The following is a 23,093-nucleotide window of genomic DNA, read 5'->3' as shown; positions in this document are numbered from 1 at the left end:
TCTGAATTAAATAATAAAATGCATATTATGAAGTACAATCTTTATCACTGTGTGGATTATTTTATAGTTAAAAATAAATGTAAAACTTGACTTGACTAGACAGACTGAGGAGACAGCTGTTAGTATCAAATGATATTTGCGGCTATAGTTTTATAATTACGGTAAAACATGGCAGCTTACTCATGCGCTTGCTTTACCTACTAGCTAGCTAGAATGTTCTAGCGCTTACATGTGTCTTCGGGGTTTAAAGAGGCGTCAACCTTCAGGATTATCAAAAAGGATCTGTGATCACTTTTTTTTCAGTATTATCTCGTGATCGTTTGAAGGTAAGGTGGATTTAAACATTTTTATGTAGCCTAAGGTTAAAGGTATAGCTAGGAGGGCTGTTGCTGCCTTGTACTGAGCATGACAGTTTGGGGTTGTATTTAAATCAGTAATCCTAAACTGGTGGTTCTAACCATTAAGGCCTACGGATCATTTGGCGTGTCCAAACTTGTGTTTAAAATCTTATGTCAGTCAAATACAATGTATACTTAACTGTTTTCTGGCTGTTTTTAACCAATGCATTTTATTGTTCTTATATCAAATTGTGTTGCCCCCTTTAAGCGACATGGCTGAAGATAGACAAGATCGAAGATATCCCCAGAACCTTCAGGGGGTCCTGCAGATGGCAATCGATGCTGGGACCGGTGCTGAGGGGCCTGCCCCTGTCGAACCCATTTCAGAGGAGGTTAGTGTTGTGAAAAATGCATATTAGAAGACTTTGACAATTAACCAATGAACTGTTGAGATCAATCTGACTCTTTTTTTTGTTTGTTTTTTAGAGGAGCGCATGGCTACGGGACGCTCTCGCAGATGTCTGCAAAGGGCAGATGAATGAAGTGGAGCAGATGAAGCAGTGCCTGACTGTCTTGAACAAGGAGGAGGTGAACGGCGAGGGGGATAGGGATGATGACGATGAAGATGAGCGAGAATCAGCCTTTGAGTTGCTGTCAGATTTGTGTGAGAACCTTGACAATGCCCGAGGTTGGTAATAGTATATGAATTAATTAAATGAGAGTAATATTCAATAAACAATAACCTAATTGCGTATCCTCACCTCTTACAGACTTGATGGTTCTGGGAGGCCTGGATCTGTGTGTCTCCAAATATTTGTGTCATGCCCAAAGTAGTTTGAGGTGGAACGCTGCTCAGTTGATCGGTACCAGTGCTCAGAACATGCCTCAAGTGCAGGATCATTTACTAAAGCTAAACGTTCTGCCAAAGCTTCTGCAGCTGACAGACTCGGACCCCCACCCCACAGTCAGAGTCAAAGCCCTGTATGCCGTCTCATGTGAGTATGTGATAATAAAACTCCTCAAATGGATTATTTTATCGTCATCCGTCTCTTGTAACTTCAGGTCTGGTTCGAGAGCAAGATGCGGGACTGGAGGCCTTTTTGTCACATGATGGCTTCTCGGTCCTGATGAGAGGCATGCAGTCAAAACATGAGAAGCTTCAGACTAAATCGGCGTTCCTTCTGCTCAACCTGCTGACGTCACACCCTGAACAGAAAGGTATGGATGAGGATGGACGTCCTTAGATGAGTATCACTGTGTCTTTTATTCTTCTTGCAGATGCAGTGGTTTCCATGGGGATGGTGCAGCAGCTGGTCTCGGTCCTGCGAGCTCCACACTTGCCTTTTCATGAACATGTGTTCGGCGCTCTTTGTTGGTAAGACAATTTGTGTCTTCAACTGAGGGTCAGTGACAATGAAGCCTAAGTCAACCTGGTTATGATGACTTATTGCTTCTCCTCCAGCCTGGTGGAAGACTGTGTGAAGGGGCTCAAAGATTGTAAGGATCCGTCTCTAGGGCTTGAAGAGTTGCTACGACTGCGAACCAAAGAGCTCCAAGGGAAAGAGGAAAGTCTGGTGAGTCACTTACTGTTTTAAAATTTAAACTAGAATGCTGCACAGCTAATATTGGTTTGAGAGCAACTTGGGTTTTCCTCTTTCAACAGGAAGTACTGGAATTCTGTGAGCGCTTAAAGACGGCTTGTTTTGGTGGACACCAGCCAGATGACCACGGAATGGACCGCTGACCTCAGATGAATTCTGTTTGTTTTTTTGCATGTCATTTAACATGTTATATCAGTTTTGGGGTCATGCATCTCAAATAGAATGTAAAAAAAAAAACTTTCAAATTGTCATCAATGTCAGTACATGTGTAAGGACTTTTAAATTCTTTGAGGAAGACTCAGACACTGTATATTAAAATGTCAAAATGGGTATTTTTATACATGTTCATCTTGACAACTTTCACTTAAATATGAATATTACATTGTCATATTAAATATGGCAATACAATTATTTCAAAGCAATTTGCCATTTGTTAATTCATAGTAATGCTAATAAACTAGCTAGGTCTGCTTCCATTTTGCAAAGTCATTTTTGATCTCCACTGCCTTCATGTCACCAACACTAATTAGTAGCTGTGCTAAGTAATACGTCACCATAACAACAGTGTTACCGTGTTCCACGGGCGCCGTCACCTTAAACTGTTGCATCGCCAACGAAAGGTCAGACACAATAAAAATCAAACTTCCCAACAGTGTAAATCCGCGTCGGGTTCTAGTGGCTAATATTCCCATCAGTGTAATTATGACAACGTATCCCCCCACAGCGGGAACCATAAGGTCTGAGTTGGGGTCCTTTCGTAAAAACGGAAACAAATATGTATAGAAACCTCCTGCGATCACAACCAGGATCAGATATAGCAGGCCGGTCCACGAGGAGGAAGAATACGCCTCGTAACGAGATGAAAGGAAGGCGAACGAGTAGAGAAGATGGGCCAAAGCGAAGGCAGCCATTCCTAAAACACATCACATATTCCCGTGATATTATTAATTCTCTAAATAAAGTTTAACATGCAAAAAAATCCCTGACGGGTTTCTTACCATGGAGGAAAAACTCCGGCCATACCAGGCAGCAGTCGCCCACAGCTGAGAAGACAAGTCCTCCCACCACACCCAGTACACTCTGACCTCCATTCCAGCTCAGCACCGCCGCAGCCAGAAGGAGTGTCGGTGCCGATTTGACAGCCGCTAGCGTGATGGACGCTGGGAAGTGTGGAGTCCATAGATAGAAGTACATGGCTGAGGCCAAAAAGAAAGGCATCAAAGACAGGAGCAGAGCACAGGACTGAAAGAAAGAGAAACGAAAATTATATAACAATATTAAGAATGATTCAAATGCAAATTAGACAATACCGTGTTTCTTTTCTGCCGTCTGTCATAGGCATGCGTCTCAAGGATGTCCATGTTGTCCACTGAGCTCCAACTCCTGTTCTGCTGCCTGACAGAAATAAATAAATAAAAATACAAAAGGATATATATTTTAAAAAAAGCTCCTACTTGTTCTGCTGTTCCCTGTGAAAATGAAATCTGCTGCTGTCTACTGAGCCATGAACTTTAGACTGATCCTTGCGTTGTGATTACACCACATTATCAATCTTCTTGTTTTGAGTCATTGTGACAGGGAACTTGACCTTTGACCTATCCAAGGGGAATGCTTCAAAATATAATGCAAAGTTGGTGAGGCCGGTTTCATAAAATTGTCAGTTTTTTAGTTATTATGCTAAGCACTACTGATGTTCTTGCTTCTCATACAGGCTCAGATTGAATGTTTTTGTTTTTTGTTTTCCTGCATTCATTTGTATTACTTACTTTATACACTAGATGGCAATGCAGAGAAAGAGAAGAATTGACAGATTTTAATCTCCTTTGTTTTTCACCAATCACACATCATTAAAACACAGCACTTCCGTGAGAGTGCGAAATTGTTGTTGTTTAGTTGGGGTTACGTTCAAATTAGTGCATTGCTCTAGTTTTGAATTGAAAAGTTGACATGTGACTGTTTGCTCTGAATACTGGGGCAATTAATTGCAACAAGGGAATTACTTTTAATTTACAATGCAACATCTTTGTGTTCAACATAACAGACCCATATCTTAATTATTATAATTTAATTATTAATTTAATTATTATATCATTCTTTTTCAGTAACTACTTTTAGCAATTTTTTTTTAGCAAACTTGACAATGTCTGAAAATCTGAGAATCAAAAATAACTTTGTCATAATTTACAATACAATAGTTTCAAGAGTGATTATACCAATCCAGTCCCTAAAGAACTAACAATGATTAACTTTGGCCTCTGTGGTCAAACCTTGTACTATGTGCTCTCCCATGATTCCATTGTCAGAGTTGCTTGATTCGGACTGGGAGACCCGAGAAAGGTATGGGATTATCGGTGAGGGGAGCCATAACACTGATTGTGGGAGTTGTGATATGAAGTTAATACTTACACGTGTTTATATATGCAGGTGAATTTTCCGAAGCTATTCGTGTCCACTGCATGGAAAAATGGCAACGCATTCCTCTCCCCTGCGAATTGGAATTGTCGGATTTGGACATCTCGGTGTGAAATTCCTTTTACGGCATGAAAACACTACCAGACACCTTCATGAAGCTCCTTGAACACAAATCTGAGAAAACAACTATTGTTTGTTTCACTTTGTAGGACAGTACTTGCTGGAGAGAATCATCAAAGATGGCACCTCTGTAGGCTTAACTTTGGCTTTTGTTTGGAACCGAAATCCTGAAAAACTGGAACGTTTAGTCCCGGATGAACTTGTTTTGCATAATTTGTCATCCTTTGCAGAAAGGTGCCGACATGAACATTTCATTAGAATTGAATATCATTGTCAGACACTCGATGCGTCATCTAACTTCCGTTTCATTAATGTTCTTCAGGGAATGTGATGTCATTGTGGAGGTGTGCCATCCTCAGGTAGTGAAAGAATTCGGGGTCCGCTTCCTGTCCCACTCACATCTTATGGTGAGATCTTTCAATTAACTAAAAGTAGGTCAAATTAGGCGATTAAACTTAATGTGTTCCTACTTCCTATAGGTTGGTTCCCCCTCCGCCCTCGCTGATCATGACCTAAATACAAAACTTCGTCAGGCGGCCCAAAATAATGGACGAACCCTCTACGTTCCAAGTGGTGCCTTATGGGGAGGTCAAGACATCCAGAAGTTGAACGATAGCGGGACCTTGCAGGTAAAATTCATACAGGTGACTAAATGACCCCACCCTCATCATTCTTTGCTTGCAGGCTTTATTCATAAGGATGTCCAAGCATCCATCCTGCTTCCGTCTGACTGAAGATGTGCTCTCAGAGTGGGCAGAGGAACAAGGAAGGCGGGTTTTATTCACAGGCTCTGTGGCGGAGCTGTGTCCCCTCGCTCCCAACAATGTCAACACCATGGCGGCAGCGGCAGTGGCCGCAGGGACACTCGGTTTTAACGGTGTTCAGGGAGAGATTGTGGCCGACACGGCGTGAGTTATTTTTATGACAAAGGTAACCTGGCACGGCGTTTGATGTGATCACGTTTTTTTCCTCGGGCCAGGTTGAGTGATTATCATCTCGTGGAGGTGCAGGTGACAGGGGTTGGCGGTTTCTCAGTGCACACGGTGAGAAGGAATCCAGCCCAACTTGGCGCCGTAACTGGTAGTGCAACATACAACTCGTTTTGGAATAGTCTAATTGGTAAGTTTCAAACTTTTCGTTTTGGAGTAGTTCGAGATTTTGCGGATTTGGATGACTGAGAATTTGCATAGACAAAAGTGATTAATTAGAAATTGCCTTTTTTTATGTTTTCTTTTCAGTCTGCAAAGGTCACGGGGGTCGAGTTTATTTATGCTGAAGTATCTGATGGAAGATTATTCTAGAAGGTGAACAGTGGACATGCCCAATAAATCACATGTAAGCAAAAAGCGGTTGTCATTTGTAAACCTTAGCCAGGTCGTCTTTATTATAAGTTGAATTGTGCAAGGTCGGAAGAAATGATAAAACTCTCACAGGGATATACAGAAACATACATCTTGCTTCCTTCCATTTTCTAGCTCCTATTCAAGGCTCATCTCACACGTGCAAACAGTTGCAATCACCAAGACACGTTCACTTTTTTTTTTTCCCTACCGCTGTCATGAATACTCGTCAATACACAAGCTGATACATGTGGGGGGGGAGTGTGCATGTGAGGTGGTTCACAGTAATAAGCAAAAAAAAAAAAACTTTTAAGGCTTGGGAATAAAAATAAAACGCAAAAACAAAATTGAGAGGGGGGAAGAATTTTTTGGCGGCATTGAGTGTGTAATGTATTGGTGTGTTTTTTTTTTTTTTAAAGAAATAAGGCATTTGAAAGACAAAAAAAATGCTACTATTGACTGCAAAACAGTGTAATTGGGATACTTACAGCAAATGATGCTATTTTTTTTCCAATACGGAAAATAGAAAATGATAAAACAGTAAAAAGGAGGATTTGATTGTTTTTTTTCCTGCTCTATAAAAAAAAAAAAAAAAAATTATCCTAATTCAGTGTTAGTAAATACAGCAGTTTTGACTTTTCCCTTTGTGATGTGCTGGTTACACTTCAAAACAAAACCACTTGTAGCACTGCTGGTGTGACTGAAAGGATTTAAATTGACTCGGTATGTTTTTATATATTTGGCTGGGAAGAAAGCTCCATTTTGTTTTCAATTGTTTATATGATTAGCTCGCTAAATGTGTGGCCATTATCCGAAATCTCACAAGCGTCATTCAACATGTTCCGGCGTGTTTCCGTGTGTCAGTTTTTCTCACTTGCGACTCCGTTGCCGTTCCCGTTGGGCTTGTAGGCAGCAGTAATCTTGTTTTTGAACGGCATGGTGAAGGGCTGGCGAATGTTCACTCTGTCCTTTTCCGCCTCCAGATCTTCGTCGTACCGTTCGTCGTCATCCTCGTCGTCCTCCACGTCGCTGTGGTGGGGGGAGGAATGGCGGGAGAGGGAAGGAGAAGGTGGCACGGAGGCGGGGCGGGGGTAACGGAAACCTGATGTCTGAGAAGGGGATAGGAGTTTGATCAGAAGATTTAGGATGAGCTTTTCTTCAAAGATCAATTAAACATAGGGGTTAACTTACCGAGGTGGGGTCGTGAGGTTCGTACAGGAAGGTGTCAGGGAAGGCTTTCGCCAGGGCCATGTGACGTGCGGCTACGTAATACTGATGGCAATCGAAAAATATAACATTGGTTTCCAAAAGAAGAAAAGGACTCAAACTAAAGTCATACCCTGCCGAGGTATCTCCAGTCCAGGAGGTCACTGAGACGCTCCGTGCGGTTCCTCTGGATGATCCTCTGGCGTCGGCTCTGCTTGCAGAACTGGAACAGGAAGGAGGTGAGCTGATTGCACGACTCGTCCACCCCTCGGAACCGTCGGTCCAGGATGTAGATCCCTGCAAAGGTCAAAGGTGTCAGAAGGAGTATTTTGTTTTTAGGCCAAATAGAAAGGTACCATATGCTGAAGGATCCGCTATGTGTTCCTCCATGAAACAACCAAAGCCAGACAGGTTTGTTGAAATGGACGGGATTCCCATGACGGTGCACTCGGCTGGAAACGACAAGAACTTTAGTCCACGTTTGACACTTTCATTTCGAGTCTAGCACGCATGGTTCGAACCTGGCGTGTAGCCCCACGGTTCATAATAAGAGGGGAAGACGCCCAGGTGGCAACCTCTTACAAATTCCTCATAATCCATCGGAAGCAGAGGAGACGTGCATGACAGGAACTCGGGATGGAAGATAATCTGGATGGAAAGATATTTGACTGAGCGACTCAATGAAAACAGAATATTGAGGTTGAGGTTATCTAAACGCACCTTAACACGGTCAGCGGAGCTGTTAAATAGGCCGATACGGCGCACAGAGTTCAGAATGGGGTCGCCGTTGTCCTCCAGCATGTTATGAGTGCACACCGGAGGCTGGCATTGTCTTTGAGTAGCAAAGATGGCTCGCTTCATCATGGTGAAGTCTTCTTTGTCCAACATCTTTGACACATCTGGCAGCTGTCCACTAATAACAATGGGAAAAATGACTTTTGTGTCATCCAACGTGGAACATTTACAGGAAGATATGAAAGAACTTACACGAGCAGAGACTCATAAAGTTTCTTTCCAAAGCGCTCCTTCACTGTGTGAGCAGTATCCCTGTCAGTCATTAAAAATAAAAGTAAGAATTATCATAAAAAGTACATCCACAATTATTGCCTGCTGTCCCAATACTTATGTCCATACACTAGGTGTAAAAAGTGCAGCCTCACCAAAGTTGCTTCCTGACCGCTTGACCCTTTAAGGTCTCCACGTTGAAGTTGTTTGTCCGAGCCGGCATGATGAAAAATGCGATGACGGTCACATCGCTGTGATTGACCTGCAAAAAAAAATAATAATAGAAAAAAAAAATGCCATATTTACAATACTCCAAATGTACTTACTCTAAGCAGATAGTTGAGTCTGGCCAAGGCCTCTAAGAATATGTCAGCTCCTTTGTTGGAGAATTCATATCTTCCAGCGATGAAGAGGAACAAACACTTGTCCAGGTTGAAGTCAAGGTGCCTGATGGTCATGACAAATATCGCCAATATAAAAACCAGAAAACTGTCGAGAATTCTTTAGATAGGTTAATTTTCCGACCCATAAAAGTGTCCCCTGACAAACTCCTGAATCCGATTCTTGCTCTGCGCGTGGAGGTTCTGAAACTCATGGACTGCTGAGAACTTCTTCACGTTGAGTCCATTGGGAGTGACAATATCTGTGAGGAAAACATTCCATAAAGCAAAATAATGACTCAGCATTAATGGTGCATTTAGGACCGCTGGGAAATTACAACATCGAAGAACTGTGCCACACCTGGTTTCCTTTTGAGCAGGTTTTCCGCCTCGATGGCCGTGATCTGGGACACGGTGGTGAAAACGTGTGCACAGTGGGCAGCTGCTCGTTCCAAACAATAACGATGGTAGATTTGTCGATCACCAGCTTCCTTATCCACGTTGAACTGAGAACCACACACACAAACATTTTTATTAACCCATTTTTATTTCATATTGGTGATCAGCAACTGCTTCAATCAAATGAACTCACTCAAAACACAAACCTCAGAAAGTTTGTTGTAGAAGTCGACATTCCCGGCGCACAGGTAGCGTCCCAGGAGCGTGGCGTGAGTGGTGAAGATGGTCGCTATGGACAACTGCCTATGTCTACACAACACCAAGCCCAAGCCAGCCAGCCACTCGTGGAAATGGGCCACCACGTGAGGAGTCTCTTCACACTGGGCCGTGTACTACACATGAAGGTCAAATATAATGACATTGAGATGATACAGATTGTACAATTTTAAAATGTGGAAGTTCTGACCTCTCCGAGGAGCCAAGCGGTCAGGAAGCCAAATAGCACGGCGTCGTTGGCCTCGCGGTCGAACCAGGGAACCCCGATGTCACAGAGATCCCACAGCTCACTCTTCCACTTGTCCAGAGACCAAGCGGTGAAGCCCACGTCGATGAGAACCACATAGGGGCTCCCCTCGATGAGCCAGCGACCAAAGTAAACCTGCCAAAAAGCACGATTAATTTTTTCCTTGACTGGACGTGACAAAATATTGTTGCTAATTTTAGCTACCTTGAATTAATGAAGTCAAATTCCTTGTCTGTTTTTCCATACTTGACCAACAGAGATGATTGTGATTCAAATTTTGCTGATCAAACATTTAGAATACAACCGGTTTGACCAATTTGTTTGTTTACGCGCCGTTGCACTACTTTTAAGCGAGTGAAACTGAAACACTCGGTTGGGCTCTTATTTTGTCCTGGCAGTTAAGTGCTACAACACTTGTTTAAAAATATCCCTTTAAAATCAAGCCGCCACCTACAGCTGCACAGTTCAAAAAAAATAAAACTTTATGATCTTTGCATGTCCTCTGCACGTGTGTTCGAGTCAAAGGTATTTCATATAGCCTCTAACCTTTACGAGAAAATGTCACGGGATTTTAGAAGCATGATCTGGTACCGAACAGTGAGCGGGCCTGTTCTCTAGTGGGACATTGAGTTCTAACTTTGGCACGTGTGTGTGTTTTTGGCGGTACTTCACCTTACACCCGCTGGAGTTCATCTTGTCAATGGTTCTCTTGAGCGCAGGATTTGTAGGCTCGATGAGCTCCACCTGTGTGCGCACGTTGCTCTCCACGTAAGGACCCACCAGGAAATAGTTCTCCCCCCATTCTTCTGACGTTAGGCGGGCTTTGGTTTGGATGACTGTGTAGATTCCTCCGACTGCATAAAATGTCACTCAGATTGTGAGTGGAGTGAGTTTAGGGACAATCATGCCATGCACGTACCTTTGTTTGCGACTTCCCAAGCTATTTCAAAAAGTACAGCGTTCTCCAAATCAAAATCTTCATCCCATTCCTCTAGCCCGGGAAGGGACGTGACGGACAAGCTGCGAGCCAGCGGCATACTGTGAAGACATAAAGGTCACAGATAATTAGATTTTTTTTTTTTTGTGTGCCAGTCTAGCGGCACTCAATAGTAGAATTAAAATGACAAGACTCAAGATTAAAAATTTGTTGAGTATTTATTTTTCTGATTTTTTCTCCTTCCATTTGAATTCATATCTGCATTATCAAAATAGGCTAAAAAAATTCCTTGTCTGTGTGATTTGTTTTTTTTTCCTGCTTACTATGCAACATTTTTATTTTTAAGATTTTTTTCAGTTGGCCTAAGTTATGAAAATAGGTATTAAATTGACATTTATATTTGTACTTGAGTATATTTTAGAGTCTATATTTTTTTTCCATTTCTCTTAAGGACAGATGAATCAATATTTCTCCTTTTAGAGTTTTTTTTAAAAACAAGTATCTCTATTTCTCCATAAGTACTTCATTTAATTATGTAAATATTCTAAATATTAAACACCTAACTGCTCATAGTTTCTTTTTCTACACCTTTAGACAAACTATAACGCCCATCAATAACTACCAGTATCTTCTTGCACGAGCTCACCCTGACAAGCAAATACGGATTGCTCAAATCAGGATTGACTAAGTTTCTTATGAAAGTATTTGTCAAGAGATAATGACTCCTTCAACTAAAAGTCTTGTTGCCCTTGAGGGTTTACATCAACTGTCACTGAGGATCTTATTTCAGGACTTGTGAGAAACAATTTAAGTTCTCCACTCAGTGAATAATTGATTTTATCACAGAGCCTCATTCAAAAAATATAAAATCTTAATTCTGTCTACATGAGCTGATAGACACACTATTCTATTTTCTGTTTATTTATTTATTGTTAGACACTACTGTGCCATTATTAGTAAATGCTTAGTAGACGTTCAGCCAGCCATTCCTAGATCTTTTGTATCCTCACAAGGGTCATGGGTAAGTTGGAATCTATCCTCTGCTGAATTTGGGCGAGAGGCCCGGGTACCCCCCTCTGAAAAGGATGCCAGCCAATCACGGGACAGCTATAAACAAATAACCATTCACGGTAACTGAATGGCACGAAAATACAATTGTGATTGCCAGTTCATTTGAAGTGCATTATTCATGGGTTACTAAATTTGGGTAGCGCCATAATAGTATTGCAAAGGGGTATAGTGGCTTAACTGGACTAGTGGCTGTTGTGACAGATGGCTGCTAGCGGATGAACTTGACTTCCCTTTACTGCAGCGTTACACAGGTGAAAGAGTCCGATTGAAATCTTTGCAAATGGAGTTAATGTTGGTTTGCTCTTCGGCAGTTTTGCACTTGGGTCACACGACCTGGTTATTTTTGTTTGCTTCAAAACCTTTGAAGTAATGGATATTTCATTTGTGGATTAAAAATATAAAGACTCTACTGTTAGTTAGGTTTATAAAAAAAATAAACTAAAGGTAAAAGCTCAACCACAGTCTGCCCCCTCCTCCCCATCGTTAATTGCGCAATTTAGGGCCACTATTCTCTGTTTGTGCATGTTTGGGCGTGAGTCTTTTATAGAGCCACTTGGGAAGGCAGCCAGAAGAAGCCCTTTGACCAGCTTAGATTGTATGTAGAGCAAACCTGCAAAAACACAAACACACAGTGTGCTCCAACCCCCACCTCAATAGAGTTTTAACAACATAGAAAAGCTATCAATCACTGAGTTCGACACTCCAAATATAAAAAAAACAAAATAAAAAGATGCATTATCTGCATTGTTGTTGTCTTATCATGAAGGAATCTCATTTAGGGGAGGGTGAATTCCTGTCACGAAAAGTTAGAACAGTTTTGTGTTCAGTTCCTGCTTGCACAAATGGTGCAATCTGAGGAACAAACGGTACAAAAAAAAAAAAAAGCCGCAGATGTGAAACAAGTCCCACAAAAAACTGGATCAAGTATTAACATGATTTACTTTTAATGACACATCAAATGTGAAATACCTGACATGTTTGTCATAAACCACTGGGTATGGTTAACTTTTGGAGCTGATAACAGACCGCCATGGAGTTATGTTTGGCTGGCGGCACTAAACAAAGGTGACACTGAGCAAACAGGCTCGATGTTGTCTAGTTGTTGAACATGATCTGTTAGAACCTTAAATAGATTTTGCCAGTCTTTTTAGGGTCACATTAGAAGGGGGCATGTTTAGAGATTTAAAAAGTGATGGGGCTTTGTTGAGGCGAACATATAGGGCAACATTTGATTGGAACTTTTCCAAGGATTGTTTCTAGAGGTGCATTGATTAATTTAATTGATTATCAAATTGATGTTTTTATGAAAATAGCACAAATGCAAGGATTTCAGCTTCTTAATAGTAAATATCCAATTTTTGTATTTCTGTAGTCCTCCGTGAAAGTTTTTTTTTTTCCAGGGGGGATAATCGGATTGCTCTATTAATCAATTATCAAAATTGCTAGTTGCAGCATTAGTATGTTTTTCTGTCAGGTTGAAAGTACTACACGAGTGACAATTTAGTAAATCAGCAAAACTAGAGTGCATAGGATATAGCGCCTCTGAGACGCTCAACTGAACCCCTGCCAAAGCACCATTATCATCATCTTCATCGTCGTCATCATCATGCCCTTGTCCACTTGTTGTCCACTAGTTTCATTCCAGGAAACATCAGGCCTCAAGCAAGACAAAAATGAAATCTAGCAACGTTTGCACAGAACACGAACTCCATCATCAACCATGTCAGCGTTGACATGCACGTATGCACGTCTTTGATGGAGTTCAACGTCACCACTATTGCTTATTTCAATCCATGCGAAGGACACTGCGATTTTGAAACACACCGGCGTCGGATGAGGAAGCAATTCACTCTTGTAGATTTGTAAATAAGAAAGGGCTTTATACTCACCCTTCGGCTTGAACTTCAAGTGGTCAGGCCACACATTGCCAGCTGTCGCAGTCAATCTGAAGGGGAAAACAGTGGGAAAAGGGGGCGGTAGCGTTTGCTAAATGTCATCCACGCACATTGGCTACGTGCATTTGCAGGCTCACGTCAGGGATGGTGCGTGCGTTACGTGAGTGCTGTGTGATACGACCGTAAAAAAAGGTCCGTGAATGCCTCTTGTTGTTATACATTATTCATGAGCTTGAGTTGACTCCGCCTCTGTATGTGACGTAAAGGGAAGTAGGCGGCACCCTTAAAGCTGCACAGTAGTTAAAGGGACTCGCATAACGTTGACAGCACATTTTCACTGTGCATTGAGAAATAAAAATGACAATAAAAATATAGATTTGCCATTATGATTATTGGCCATGAGTTTTTTCTGGGAACTCAGGAAGAAATAATCACTCAACACACGATTATGGCTCAAGATAATTTTTTGACATCCGATAATGTGACCCTTCACTAACTGAGGCGCAAATATTGATATGCACACACCTCTAAGGCTGCATATTTGCCAAAGAAATACCTTTGAGGTAAGCCCTGGAGTGGGAAGGTGTTCACGCAGTTCACCAAATACTAAGCGGCACAGTATGTTTACTTCAGGCGGTTGTCATTCCCAGTTTGCATGCAAATTTATTATTACAAAATGTTCAACCAAAGCATGTAATTTCACCTAAAGTCCACGAGCTTGATGTCATCATACAATGTGAAATGACAGATGACAAAAAAAAAACAGAAATCAGTATAGATGCCACAGTAATTTCAAATAACACATTGAGTAACAACACATACAAGCAAAGCATATAAACTGATCTGCCTTGAAATGTACTTCCTTGAGTCCAGCCTCTCCAAAAATGTGAGGGAAGATATGAATTTGCAAATAAGTGGGGAAGTACTATTAAAGTGTTTGGTTGCTGTTCTTGGGGCTGTTTGTTGCTTCCCTCCTGACAAGGTGAATGACTGAATGTGTTGCCACGGCAACCAGGTAGCGTCCGTCACAGCGTCCACTTTAGACATCTGGTTTCACGGTGTGTAGTCAAGCACTTGACGCAGCAATACCGCCCCCCGCAGGTCGTGCAAGTGTAGTTTGACGGGAAGCCGCACACACAGCAGAAATGTCGCGGTGGAAGCGACGAGGGAGGAGCCAGCGCTGAGAGGTAATTGGGCTCCGGTTTATCCGCCAAATTCTCCTCCTCAAGGAGCGCCGTGAAGTTTTTCCTGAAGCGCATCTTGAAGTGATCGCCTCGCGTCTTCCTCTTCTTCTTCTCGGGTTCCTCTGTTTCACTGAAGGCGGGTAGGCGAGCGGTCAAACCTGCCGGGGGTAGCGAACTCAAAGGATCGTCCTGGAAGTTGTCTTTCTCCAAAGCCTCGAGTTGCCGACTCAGCCTCCTCAGTCGGGTGGCATCATCAAGAACCCTCCGCTGGCCTGCCTCCACGCGAGCCGAGCTCTTCTTTTCGAGCACCATGTTGCCTCCTTGTTTGCGGATGTTGGCTCGGCAGAGCCTATACTGACTTCCGGTTTTGCAGATACGATGAACTTTGAGAAAGTGCTGCTAGGCGGCGCTGTCGGCTGTGATTTGCGTTTGAGAGTTCGACAGCAAGAGCGAAGAAGATTACCTAAACATGTTAAACACGTTAAAAAATTTAAAATATTTAATAGGAATTTATAAGTGGGTTAGAGTTTTAGGAGGTACTTACTGTACTGTGCTGTGTGCTTCACAGAAATTCTATTGTTGTCGTACTCGAGACCCCGCCTACTTAAAACGCAATTTCCTTTTCGTTTGCAGAATGGTACGGGCCAGTAACCGGAAGTGATCTTGCGCACTTTCTGCGGGAAATTAAAGAGTGGCGGGAGTCGTTGTCAGATCAGGCTGCCTTTGGGGAAAAAAAGTAAGCTAACTTTCATTATTTCAACTACTTTCTCTCAGAAACACGGCCGATCTCAGCATTACCACCGAAACTTTTGTAAATGTCAATCAAATCAGCGATCGAGCAATACTGATGCGGTTGTTACTTAGCTTGTTACTGTAGCACACTGTTGTAATTTCGAACTGAAACATGCAACCCACGAAGAGCCTCGGTTGATCAACATTCGTATGTTATGGTAACATCAATTGAACTATTGATTAGAATAACGTAACAGCAATAAACTGACAAATGATTTAACCACGAGTTCTGTACTGCTCCTCCATTGTGGAGCTTATAAAAGAATCAACAGATCATGTGTTAGTGGTCTTTCATTACATTTTGATTTTTGCCAGATTATGTGGCAAATCAATACCTTGACAATAAACAACCCTTTAACTCTTCATCAATGTTTGCAAGAATACATATCGAAAGGCATAATGTTGAAATTAATTGTCATGTAATCAATAACCCTGATGTTTGTAAAGTCTGCTATGAATAAAATAACTCTTAATGTTTCATTGGAATAGCATTTTGCTAACCTTGACGACCAAGCCAGTTTTGAGATAAGTGTGTTTTTGTATTTCAGTTGTAGTCATGGAATTTAAAAAGCGCAATGGTGGCCCTTTCACGGGTGGCATTTCCCAAGCCAAACGCAACAAGATGGCCAGCGAACGTGAAGACAGTCCCTCGCATTTTGAGGAGGAATTATCCATGTTTGATGATGTGGACATGGATTCAGAGGAGTCAGAGGGGCAAGCCGGGCATGACGTTATTCCCGTTGGTATGTAGCAAGTGTCGGAATTGAAAATTTAATCCGGTATGTTGTTAAATTAACCGCTCTAACCCTTCTTTTTGTGTGGCAGGTGACCTTTTTTCGACAGACCTTAATCCTCGCTGGCATAGACCTCATGCTCCTTCGCTCGACCCATCCTCTGATTCTTTGGTGTTTCAACAGATTGATCTGGACTATTATTTAGGTATACTTAACTATTTTATTCTGTGAGGGTGTGCTGTAAATCAAAATCTTTTTTGTTTGTTTTCAGGAACGACCATAAAAGACATGCCCGGTCAGTCATTTGGAAGAGTCCCCATCATTCGAATGTTTGGCGTGACGGACAGTGGAAACAGCGTGTGTTGTCACATTCACGGGTTTGCACCTTACTTCTACGTCCCGGCCCCAAATGGTGAATACTTTTTTTTTTTTTACCGTGTGCATGTCGCTGAATGCAATCCATTCTAAAATGTCCTCTCGGCTCCTTATGCGAAGGGTTCACACCAAATTACTTGGGCGACTTCAAACGAGAACTCAACGCCGCTGTGTTGAAGGACATGCGCTCCAACAAAGACAACATCTCAGTCACCGTGCTGGCTGTGGACATCACCCGCAAAGAAAGTGAGGATGTGAAGAGCAAGCAGATTAATTTGATAATGCCGAACCAAAATGGATGACAACAGGAATTAATTTTGTAATGACCGTCAGCCCTCATTATTGTGATTGTTCACGCTCTCGCCAGATATGTACGGTTACCACGGCAGCAAAAGCGTGGATTTCTTGCGGATAACCATGGCGATGCCTCGTCTCATCGCCCCCGCCAAGCGATTGCTGGAACAGGGCTTGAAGTTTGGACCTCTCCCCATCCAGTGTTTCCAATCCTTTGAGGCCAACATCGATTTTGAAATAAGGTGTGTTTTTATGTTACGTTTGTGGGACAGCACAGTTAATGATTTATTAGAATGCATAATCATCACGAGTATTTTGTGTTGCCAGATTCATGGTGGACTGTGATGTGGTCGGATGCTGCTGGATCGAACTTCCTAAAGGCCTATACAGAGTCCGCGAGGAAAAAAGCGCAGTGGACAAGGATTCCAAGCAGCCGGGCAAGGTAGGCACTTTTCGAGATTGCTGTGATTGGCTAATTTAATTTTGGGCTTTATTTTAGGAGTCCTTGTGTCAGTACGAGGTGGATGTGGCATGGACTGACCTGATAAGTCACCCAGCAGAAGGGGAGTGGCAAAGGATCGCTCCGCTCCGAGTCCTCAGCTTCGACATTGAATGCGCTGGAAGAAAAGGCACGTGTAATTATTTGTAAAAAAAATAGATTTTACTGTCAGTTATATAGGATATTTGTTTAAATAATTTTGCACAAAAAACAGGGATCTTCCCTGAGGCTGATAAAGACCCGGTGATTCAGATAGCGTCCATGGTGCAGCGTCAGGGCGAGACGGAGCCCTTCATCCGTACGGTCTTCACGCTGCAGTCCTGCGCCAGCATTGTGGGCTCTCAGATTTTGTGCTTCACTCAAGAGAAGCAGCTTCTGCAGGTAAACACTGGCATCATTACGCAACAATTAATTTTTTCTTTCGATTGTCTCAATGTGATATTTCTGTGTCCGAGCAGAGCTGGGCTGAATTCCTCCGAACAGTTGACGCTGACATCATCACCGGCTACAACATCCAAAACTTTGACTTCCCTTACTTGTTGAACAGAGCTGCTACTTTAAAGGTTTGACACATCATTTCGTCTTCATAAATACTTCAGCTCTTTCTAATGACCTCTTTGGTTGCGCCAGGTCGATCTGTTTCCATATTTGGGCCGTGTGAGAGGGATCAAGTCGGTGTTGCGAGACCTCAACTTCCAGAGCAAACAGATGGGCCGCAGAGAGAACAAGATCATCAACATGGAGGGCCGAGTTCAGTTCGATCTGCTGCAGGTCGGCACGGAGCTTTCTCAACTACGCTGTCAGTCTATTAATTAAAAAATAAATAAAAATTGGACTCTCACTGTTCTGTTTGTCAGGTTCTTCTCAGGGACTACAAACTGCGCTCCTACACATTGAACGCTGTGAGTTTCCACTTTCTGCAAGAACAGAAGGAGGATGTGCAGCACTCCATCATCACTGATCTTCAGGTAACACTTTTATTTGTCAACCATGTTGCGCAACTACGCTCACTCAAAATGTTTCCTCAGAACGGCAACGAACAGACCCGGCGACGTTTGGCCGTGTATTGCTTGAAAGACGCCTATCTGCCGCTGAGGTTACTTCAGAAGCTGATGTGCGTGATCAATTACATGGAGATGGCCAGAGTGACCGGAGTGCCTCTTACCTACCTGCTGTCCAGAGGCCAGCAGATCAAAGTTGTCTCGCAGCTACTGCGACATGTGAGAGATACATTTATCTGCGGAATCATGAACTCATCCATGTCTAATCAGTATATTTGTGTTTAGGCCGCCAAGCAGAACCTGGTGATGCCCGTGGTGAAGCCACAGGGAGGAGAAGATTACACTGGAGCAACTGTTATAGAGCCAGAGAAAGGGTACGTTGCTTGCCGCTACGACAAGTGTCGTTTTAAGTACACGCATTTTATTCTGTATTTGCCGCCCGGCTGTTATTCAGCTATTACAGCGTTCCCATCGCCACCTTGGATTTTTCCTCCTTGTATCCGTCCATCATGATGGCTCACAATCTGTGCTACACCACCTTGCTGCAGAAAGGGGCCGCTGATAAGCTGGGGTAGGTTTGTTTAAAAATAAATTAAATGTCCTCCAGAAAGAGTATGATGCAGGACTCATTGGTGGTTTTGGAAATTTTAGGTTGTCACCAGCAGACTTCATCAAGACACCCACTGGTGATCACTTTGTGAAGAGTTCTGTGAGGAAAGGCCTACTACCCGAGATTCTGGAGCACTTGCTGTCTGCCAGAAAGAGGTTTGAATTTGGACTCCTGGTGCGCAAATGTAAAACAAAACCTGCCATCCTGACTCTGTTTGTCCATAGAGCTAAAGCAGAGCTGAAGAAAGAAACAGACCCTTTTAAGAAGCAGGTGCTGGACGGTCGACAGCTGGCCCTCAAAATCAGTGCAAACTCGGTCTATGGATTCACGGGGGCTCAGGTGGGCAAGCTGCCCTGCCTGGAGATCTCCCAGGTAAGTGTGGCTCTGTCAGAAAAGTAGTCCCTGAGTGTTAGTCACAATTATATTCTTCAAATGTTGTCGAAGCATGTGGTCACAATGTGCAAATATTAAGTGGAGGCAAGGAATGAGAAAATAATAATAACAATATGTTTTAGCAAACCGATGAGTATGGACAAAAGAAAATTTCACTGGAATGGCTTTTGAAAATTAAATATGGAGCTTATTAGATGGTTCTCAAGTAACACATTAATATCCTGTTTTGGATTTTGACTAAACCAGCGCTTAGAAAGTCACTTTACTGCCTCACGCTGAACTTTAATGTGGACTAAAAGAGGAAATGAAAGGCGTGTGTGCGTGTTAGATTGAGGAATGACATTTTTTTTTTTACATGTAGAGTGTGACAGGGTTTGGAAGACAGATGATTGAGGAAACCAAACGGTTGGTGGAGTCCAAGTACACCATTTCCAATGGTTACCAAGGCGATGCCAAGGTGAGGAACATTTGGATCCTCTCATTTCCTACACTGTCAGATGATATATTATTGACATTTTCTACTTCAAAGGTCATCTATGGAGACACGGACTCTGTCATGGTAAAGCTTGGTGTCGCTACGGTGCAGGAGGCCATGAACATTGGGAGAGAAGCTGCAGAATGGGTGTCTTCCCATTTTGTAGCCCCTATCAAATTGGAATTTGAGAAGGTAAACTATCACTGAACGATTTCGCTCCCTCGTGTGGTGGAATAGATGTTGAGGCACATCTTTTCATTCCATTCCAAATTTGGACCAAACAGTCTTGAAATGAAGTGTTATTGATAATCTCTCCAGGTCTACTTCCCCTACTTGCTGATCAACAAGAAGCGCTATGCCGGCCTCTATTTCTCCTCCAAAGCAGACGTTCACGACAAGATGGATTGTAAAGGCATTGAAACAGTCCGTAGAGACAACTGCCCCCTTGTGGCCAACCTTATTAACACTTGCCTGCAGAAAATCCTCATAGACAGGTGTGCTCCCTAAACAGTGGTCCCCAACTTTTTTGCGCCACGGACCGGTTACGTGTCAGAAATATTTTAAATTATTTTAATAAATTATTCATTTATAATAAATATATAAATACGATGAAATAAAATGGCATAAAAGTCAAACTCACCATGACGTTGAATTAGTGGGAGCGCTGAGCTTGTCAGAAACGAGCCGGTCCCATCGAGGCGTAATCGGAGACAATGACCACCCGAAGTGGTGAAGGTTTGTTTTTTAATGCAGGATGCTTGGTCTCCATGTGCCGGAGCAGTTTTGAAGGCTTCATTGCCTCGTTAGCTAGCCTGTCGCCGCCACATATGCAGAGTGGGCTTGGCTCGTCAGTTACTTGCGGCGATAAAGCCATATTTTAAGTAGGACTCCAGAAAATGCAGCTTTTCTTAGAAGTCGTAGCTTCTTCTTCTTGGCCTTTTTTTCCCCTTTCCGAAGAAGCTTTCCAAACATCTCAGTTTCTTGCTCATTTTTGTTTGCTTCGCGGTCTCGACTGGCGTGACGTCACGTGACCGGGACGAGCGTCTTGACTCGAATTAACACAGATGCACCGACGGATGTAATTAGGAGAGAATCGCCAATTTAAAAAAAAATATTTTTCAAAATAAATTCTTACTCATTTTTGCTAGCTTTGCGGGGACATCTCACGTGACCAGGACGAATTCATTGATATAAAAAAATTCTCTGCGGCTCTGCGGCCCGGTACCAAGTGTCCTACGGACCGGTCCGCGGCCCGGTGGTTGGGGACCACTGCCCTACAACACTGACACCTCCTGAGGAAATTATTTTTTGTTTGCAAATGAAAAGGCAAGTGTTGACAGTGGTGTTATATGTTTTTAGGGATCCCCAGGGTGCAGTGACGCATGCCAAAGAGGTGATCTCTGACCTGCTGTGCAACCGCATCGACATCAGCCAGCTGGTCATCACCAAGGAGCTGACCCGAACGGCGCAGGAGTACGCTGGCAAGCAGGCGCATGTGGAGCTAGCTGAGAGGTGTTTTGCTTTTTTCAATACCCTTTCCTTAAAATGCAAAGGGCTCCAGGGACACCAATTATTATTATACCATATAGTGAATAACATACTCATTGTAAAATAGACACATCATCTCTGATTAAAATTTTTGACTAGCATTATGCTCCTAACTATTTGCATACAATCAATAAAAAAAGTCAATTACCAATATATGTGTAATTGTCAGAATGAAGAAGCGAGACGCAGGAAGCGCCCCTAACCTGGGAGACCGAGTTCCTTACGTCATCATCAAGGCTGCCAAAGGAGCCGCAGCATATATGAAGTCAGAGGTTTGTCCCCCAGTAAAAATTTCCCCCATACTTGCTCTGTATTTACGCTGGTGACATTTTCTTTTTTTACGCTAGGACCCCATCTATGTACTGGAAAACAACATCCCCATTGACACACAACACTACCTAGACCAACAACTATCCAAGCCCTTGCTGAGAATATTTGAGCCCATTTTGGGAGAGACCAAAGCAGAGAGCATCCTCCTCAGTCAGTGATTTTTAGCACCTCTGTTTTTTTTGGTGTACTATTCAGTTGAATGAAAAACATAACTTACGTTTATTTCAGAGGGCGACCACACGCGTTGTAAGACAGTGTTGACGTCGAAGGTGGGCGGCCTGATGGCGTTCGCGCAGAAGAGGAGCACTTGCATTGGCTGCAAGGCTGTCCTGAAAACAGACAGTGTGTGCATTTTATTTATCTCGAGGAGCTTTATATGGCACAACGGTGTCGCGCTTAGTTACCTCTTGTCTCTTTTGCAGCTGCTGTGTGCGATTTTTGTAAGAAGAAGGAGTCGGAACTGTACCAGAAAGAGGTTGGTCAGCACAGCACAACTCAATTATGTGTTCAGTTTTGACGAATTGGGTTCAAACTTACAGATTTTCCATTTAAACACCCTGGAGGAGCGGTTCTCTCGACTGTGGACTCAGTGTCAGCGCTGCCAAGGTTCCCTTCATGAAGAAGTCCTCTGCACCAGGTGGGTTATGGTAACGCACAAGCGCCTCTTGCGTCGTTTGTTAACTCAAGCGTCCTGCTGTACTCCTCAGCCGTGACTGCCCCATCTTCTACATGAGGAAGAAAGTTCAGAAAGATCTGGATGATCAGAGCAAGCTGGTGTCTCGTTTTGGATGGTGAGACGACGTGGTTCAGTTCACTTCTGTATTTGTTACATCACTGTTTTTGGGATGATTGTAAAAATCTTTGTATTTTCTTATATGAATAAATTGATATCCTTTTCAACCTGTCTGTCATTTTTATGGAATATATTATGAATTAAATGAATAATTTGACATGAGAAAAACAAATACTAAAGCTGATGACCTATATTTTGAAGAAATAAGTATACACAAATTAAATCACTAATGTTCATTTTCATTTTATTATAAAAACAGTATTTGAGTCCACAGTTTTTCCTTTGTACAGTAAAAAATATTAAATAAACTCCCAAAGTTCTTAGCAGAAAGATAGAGGATGGACTTTGGGAAAGAGCAACTCTCCCCCTGGCAGAGGCAATTGGGGAAGGGGAGGGGGGAGGGAGGGAGGGGGGGGGGGGGAGTCCAAGGGAAGCAGCAACTGGGATGAGGCAGAAAGATGGAGAATGACTGTTCATATCTCCTGCATTCTCCTCTTTTCTGTGCAACGCAGTTCATTTGGATCGATATTCTCCTTTTGACTCCAACTGGAGAATTGTAATAAACAATACAAAAAAAAAAAAAAAATACAAAGAGCCCATCACGCTCACGTTTCGCATCCCAGCCGATGTACTCGATAGATTACAGGCACACAGGTATGCAGCCCCCCTCCCCAAGTCTCCCACGCTCCACGATGAGTGTCTTTTAAGGAAGGAGTGCACACACATTCGAGGGAGAGGGCCTGCATGTTTGCGAGGGAACGTTCCCTTCCAGCATGGCGGATGTCCGTTACAACGTGTCCTCTCGACTTGTCAAACTCACAGCAGCAGACTGTTGACA

General features: G+C 42.8%; 7 protein-coding genes across 13 annotated transcripts in view; 3 read left to right on the top strand and 4 right to left on the bottom strand.

Annotated features, from left to right (window-relative positions):
• The first annotated feature begins 156 nt into the window (after positions 1-156).
• On the top strand, positions 157-2,415 carry hspbp1 (HSPA (heat shock 70kDa) binding protein, cytoplasmic cochaperone 1). Of its 2 annotated transcripts, XR_007486850.1 has the most exons (9): positions 157-326; positions 607-730; positions 825-1,026; positions 1,109-1,333; positions 1,401-1,556; positions 1,617-1,713; positions 1,801-1,912; positions 2,002-2,165; positions 2,208-2,415. XR_007486850.1 is itself a non-coding variant. In XM_049746104.1 (8 exons), exons 2-8 carry the CDS (start codon positions 611-613, stop codon positions 2,080-2,082), a joined length of 993 nt encoding a protein of 330 aa, XP_049602061.1. In that variant the 5' UTR covers positions 157-326; positions 607-610; the 3' UTR covers positions 2,083-2,415. The 2 variants fall into 2 exon arrangements, 1 of the variants encoding a protein (XP_049602061.1); XM_049746104.1 differs by having other exon boundaries at positions 2,002-2,415.
• On the bottom strand, positions 2,252-4,487 carry tmem86b (transmembrane protein 86B). 3 transcript variants are annotated; one of them, XM_049746123.1, is made up of 4 exons: positions 4,346-4,487; positions 3,250-3,334; positions 2,938-3,181; positions 2,252-2,852 (listed from the first exon to the last, which is right to left on the bottom strand). In XM_049746123.1, the coding sequence occupies exons 2-4, from the start codon at positions 3,298-3,300 to the stop codon at positions 2,401-2,403; spliced, it is 747 nt and encodes a 248-aa protein (XP_049602080.1). In that variant the 5' UTR covers positions 3,301-3,334; positions 4,346-4,487; the 3' UTR covers positions 2,252-2,400. The 3 variants fall into 3 exon arrangements, with proteins under 3 accessions (XP_049602080.1, XP_049602081.1, XP_049602082.1); XM_049746124.1 differs by having other exon boundaries at positions 3,250-3,330; XM_049746125.2 differs by lacking the exon at positions 4,346-4,487 and adding an exon at positions 3,394-3,859.
• Positions 4,238-6,224, top strand: aspdh (aspartate dehydrogenase domain containing). The gene is made up of 8 exons (XM_049746115.2): positions 4,238-4,276; positions 4,364-4,458; positions 4,561-4,705; positions 4,794-4,878; positions 4,951-5,100; positions 5,156-5,379; positions 5,451-5,590; positions 5,710-6,224. Exons 2-8 carry the CDS (start codon positions 4,404-4,406, stop codon positions 5,745-5,747), a joined length of 837 nt encoding a protein of 278 aa, XP_049602072.1. The 5' UTR covers positions 4,238-4,276; positions 4,364-4,403; the 3' UTR covers positions 5,748-6,224.
• gys1 (glycogen synthase 1 (muscle)) lies at positions 5,822-13,390 on the bottom strand. Its single transcript, XM_049746007.1, has 16 exons — positions 13,222-13,390; positions 10,244-10,362; positions 9,997-10,178; positions 9,268-9,459; positions 9,008-9,193; positions 8,764-8,908; positions 8,548-8,665; positions 8,349-8,469; positions 8,178-8,284; positions 8,005-8,064; positions 7,738-7,930; positions 7,539-7,665; positions 7,374-7,469; positions 7,151-7,314; positions 7,003-7,083; positions 5,822-6,920 (listed from the first exon to the last, which is right to left on the bottom strand). Exons 2-16 carry the CDS (start codon positions 10,359-10,361, stop codon positions 6,672-6,674), a joined length of 2,139 nt encoding a protein of 712 aa, XP_049601964.1. The 5' UTR covers position 10,362; positions 13,222-13,390; the 3' UTR covers positions 5,822-6,671.
• Positions 13,391-13,864: 474 nt separating this feature from the next.
• Positions 13,865-14,723, bottom strand: znhit1 (zinc finger, HIT-type containing 1). The gene has a single exon (XM_049746142.2). It carries the CDS (start codon positions 14,721-14,723, stop codon positions 14,253-14,255), a length of 471 nt encoding a protein of 156 aa, XP_049602099.1. The 3' UTR covers positions 13,865-14,252.
• A 103-nt stretch (positions 14,724-14,826) lies between these two features.
• Positions 14,827-22,365, top strand: pold1 (polymerase (DNA directed), delta 1, catalytic subunit). The gene is made up of 28 exons (XM_049745945.2): positions 14,827-14,947; positions 15,045-15,146; positions 15,752-15,946; positions 16,029-16,142; positions 16,209-16,349; positions 16,433-16,558; positions 16,680-16,848; positions 16,934-17,048; positions 17,106-17,235; positions 17,320-17,486; positions 17,564-17,668; positions 17,736-17,876; positions 17,963-18,073; positions 18,134-18,325; positions 18,392-18,480; positions 18,561-18,677; positions 18,758-18,871; positions 18,941-19,088; positions 19,471-19,566; positions 19,639-19,776; positions 19,903-20,078; positions 20,944-21,096; positions 21,302-21,404; positions 21,480-21,612; positions 21,691-21,804; positions 21,885-21,937; positions 22,002-22,099; positions 22,170-22,365. The coding sequence occupies exons 1-28, from the start codon at positions 14,881-14,883 to the stop codon at positions 22,255-22,257; spliced, it is 3,495 nt and encodes a 1,164-aa protein (XP_049601902.1). The 5' UTR covers positions 14,827-14,880; the 3' UTR covers positions 22,258-22,365.
• Positions 22,366-22,482: 117 nt separating this feature from the next.
• ep300b (E1A binding protein p300 b) overlaps positions 22,483-23,093 on the bottom strand; it is an 18,979-nt gene continuing 18,368 nt past the window's right edge. For all 4 annotated transcript variants that reach the window (XM_049745901.2, XM_049745903.2, XM_049745904.2 and 1 more), the window contains exon 30: positions 22,483-23,093. This exon is cut by the window's right edge and continues 4,212 nt beyond it. The gene's annotated coding sequence lies outside the window, so the exon portion shown is untranslated.

Source organism: Syngnathus scovelli, chromosome 16 (assembly GCF_024217435.2).
Source record: "Syngnathus scovelli strain Florida chromosome 16, RoL_Ssco_1.2, whole genome shotgun sequence".
NCBI classification, from domain to species: Eukaryota; Metazoa; Chordata; class Actinopteri; order Syngnathiformes; family Syngnathidae; genus Syngnathus; species Syngnathus scovelli.
The sequence above is the reverse complement of the archived record's forward strand: the minus strand, read 5'-3'. Positions and strand labels throughout refer to the sequence as shown.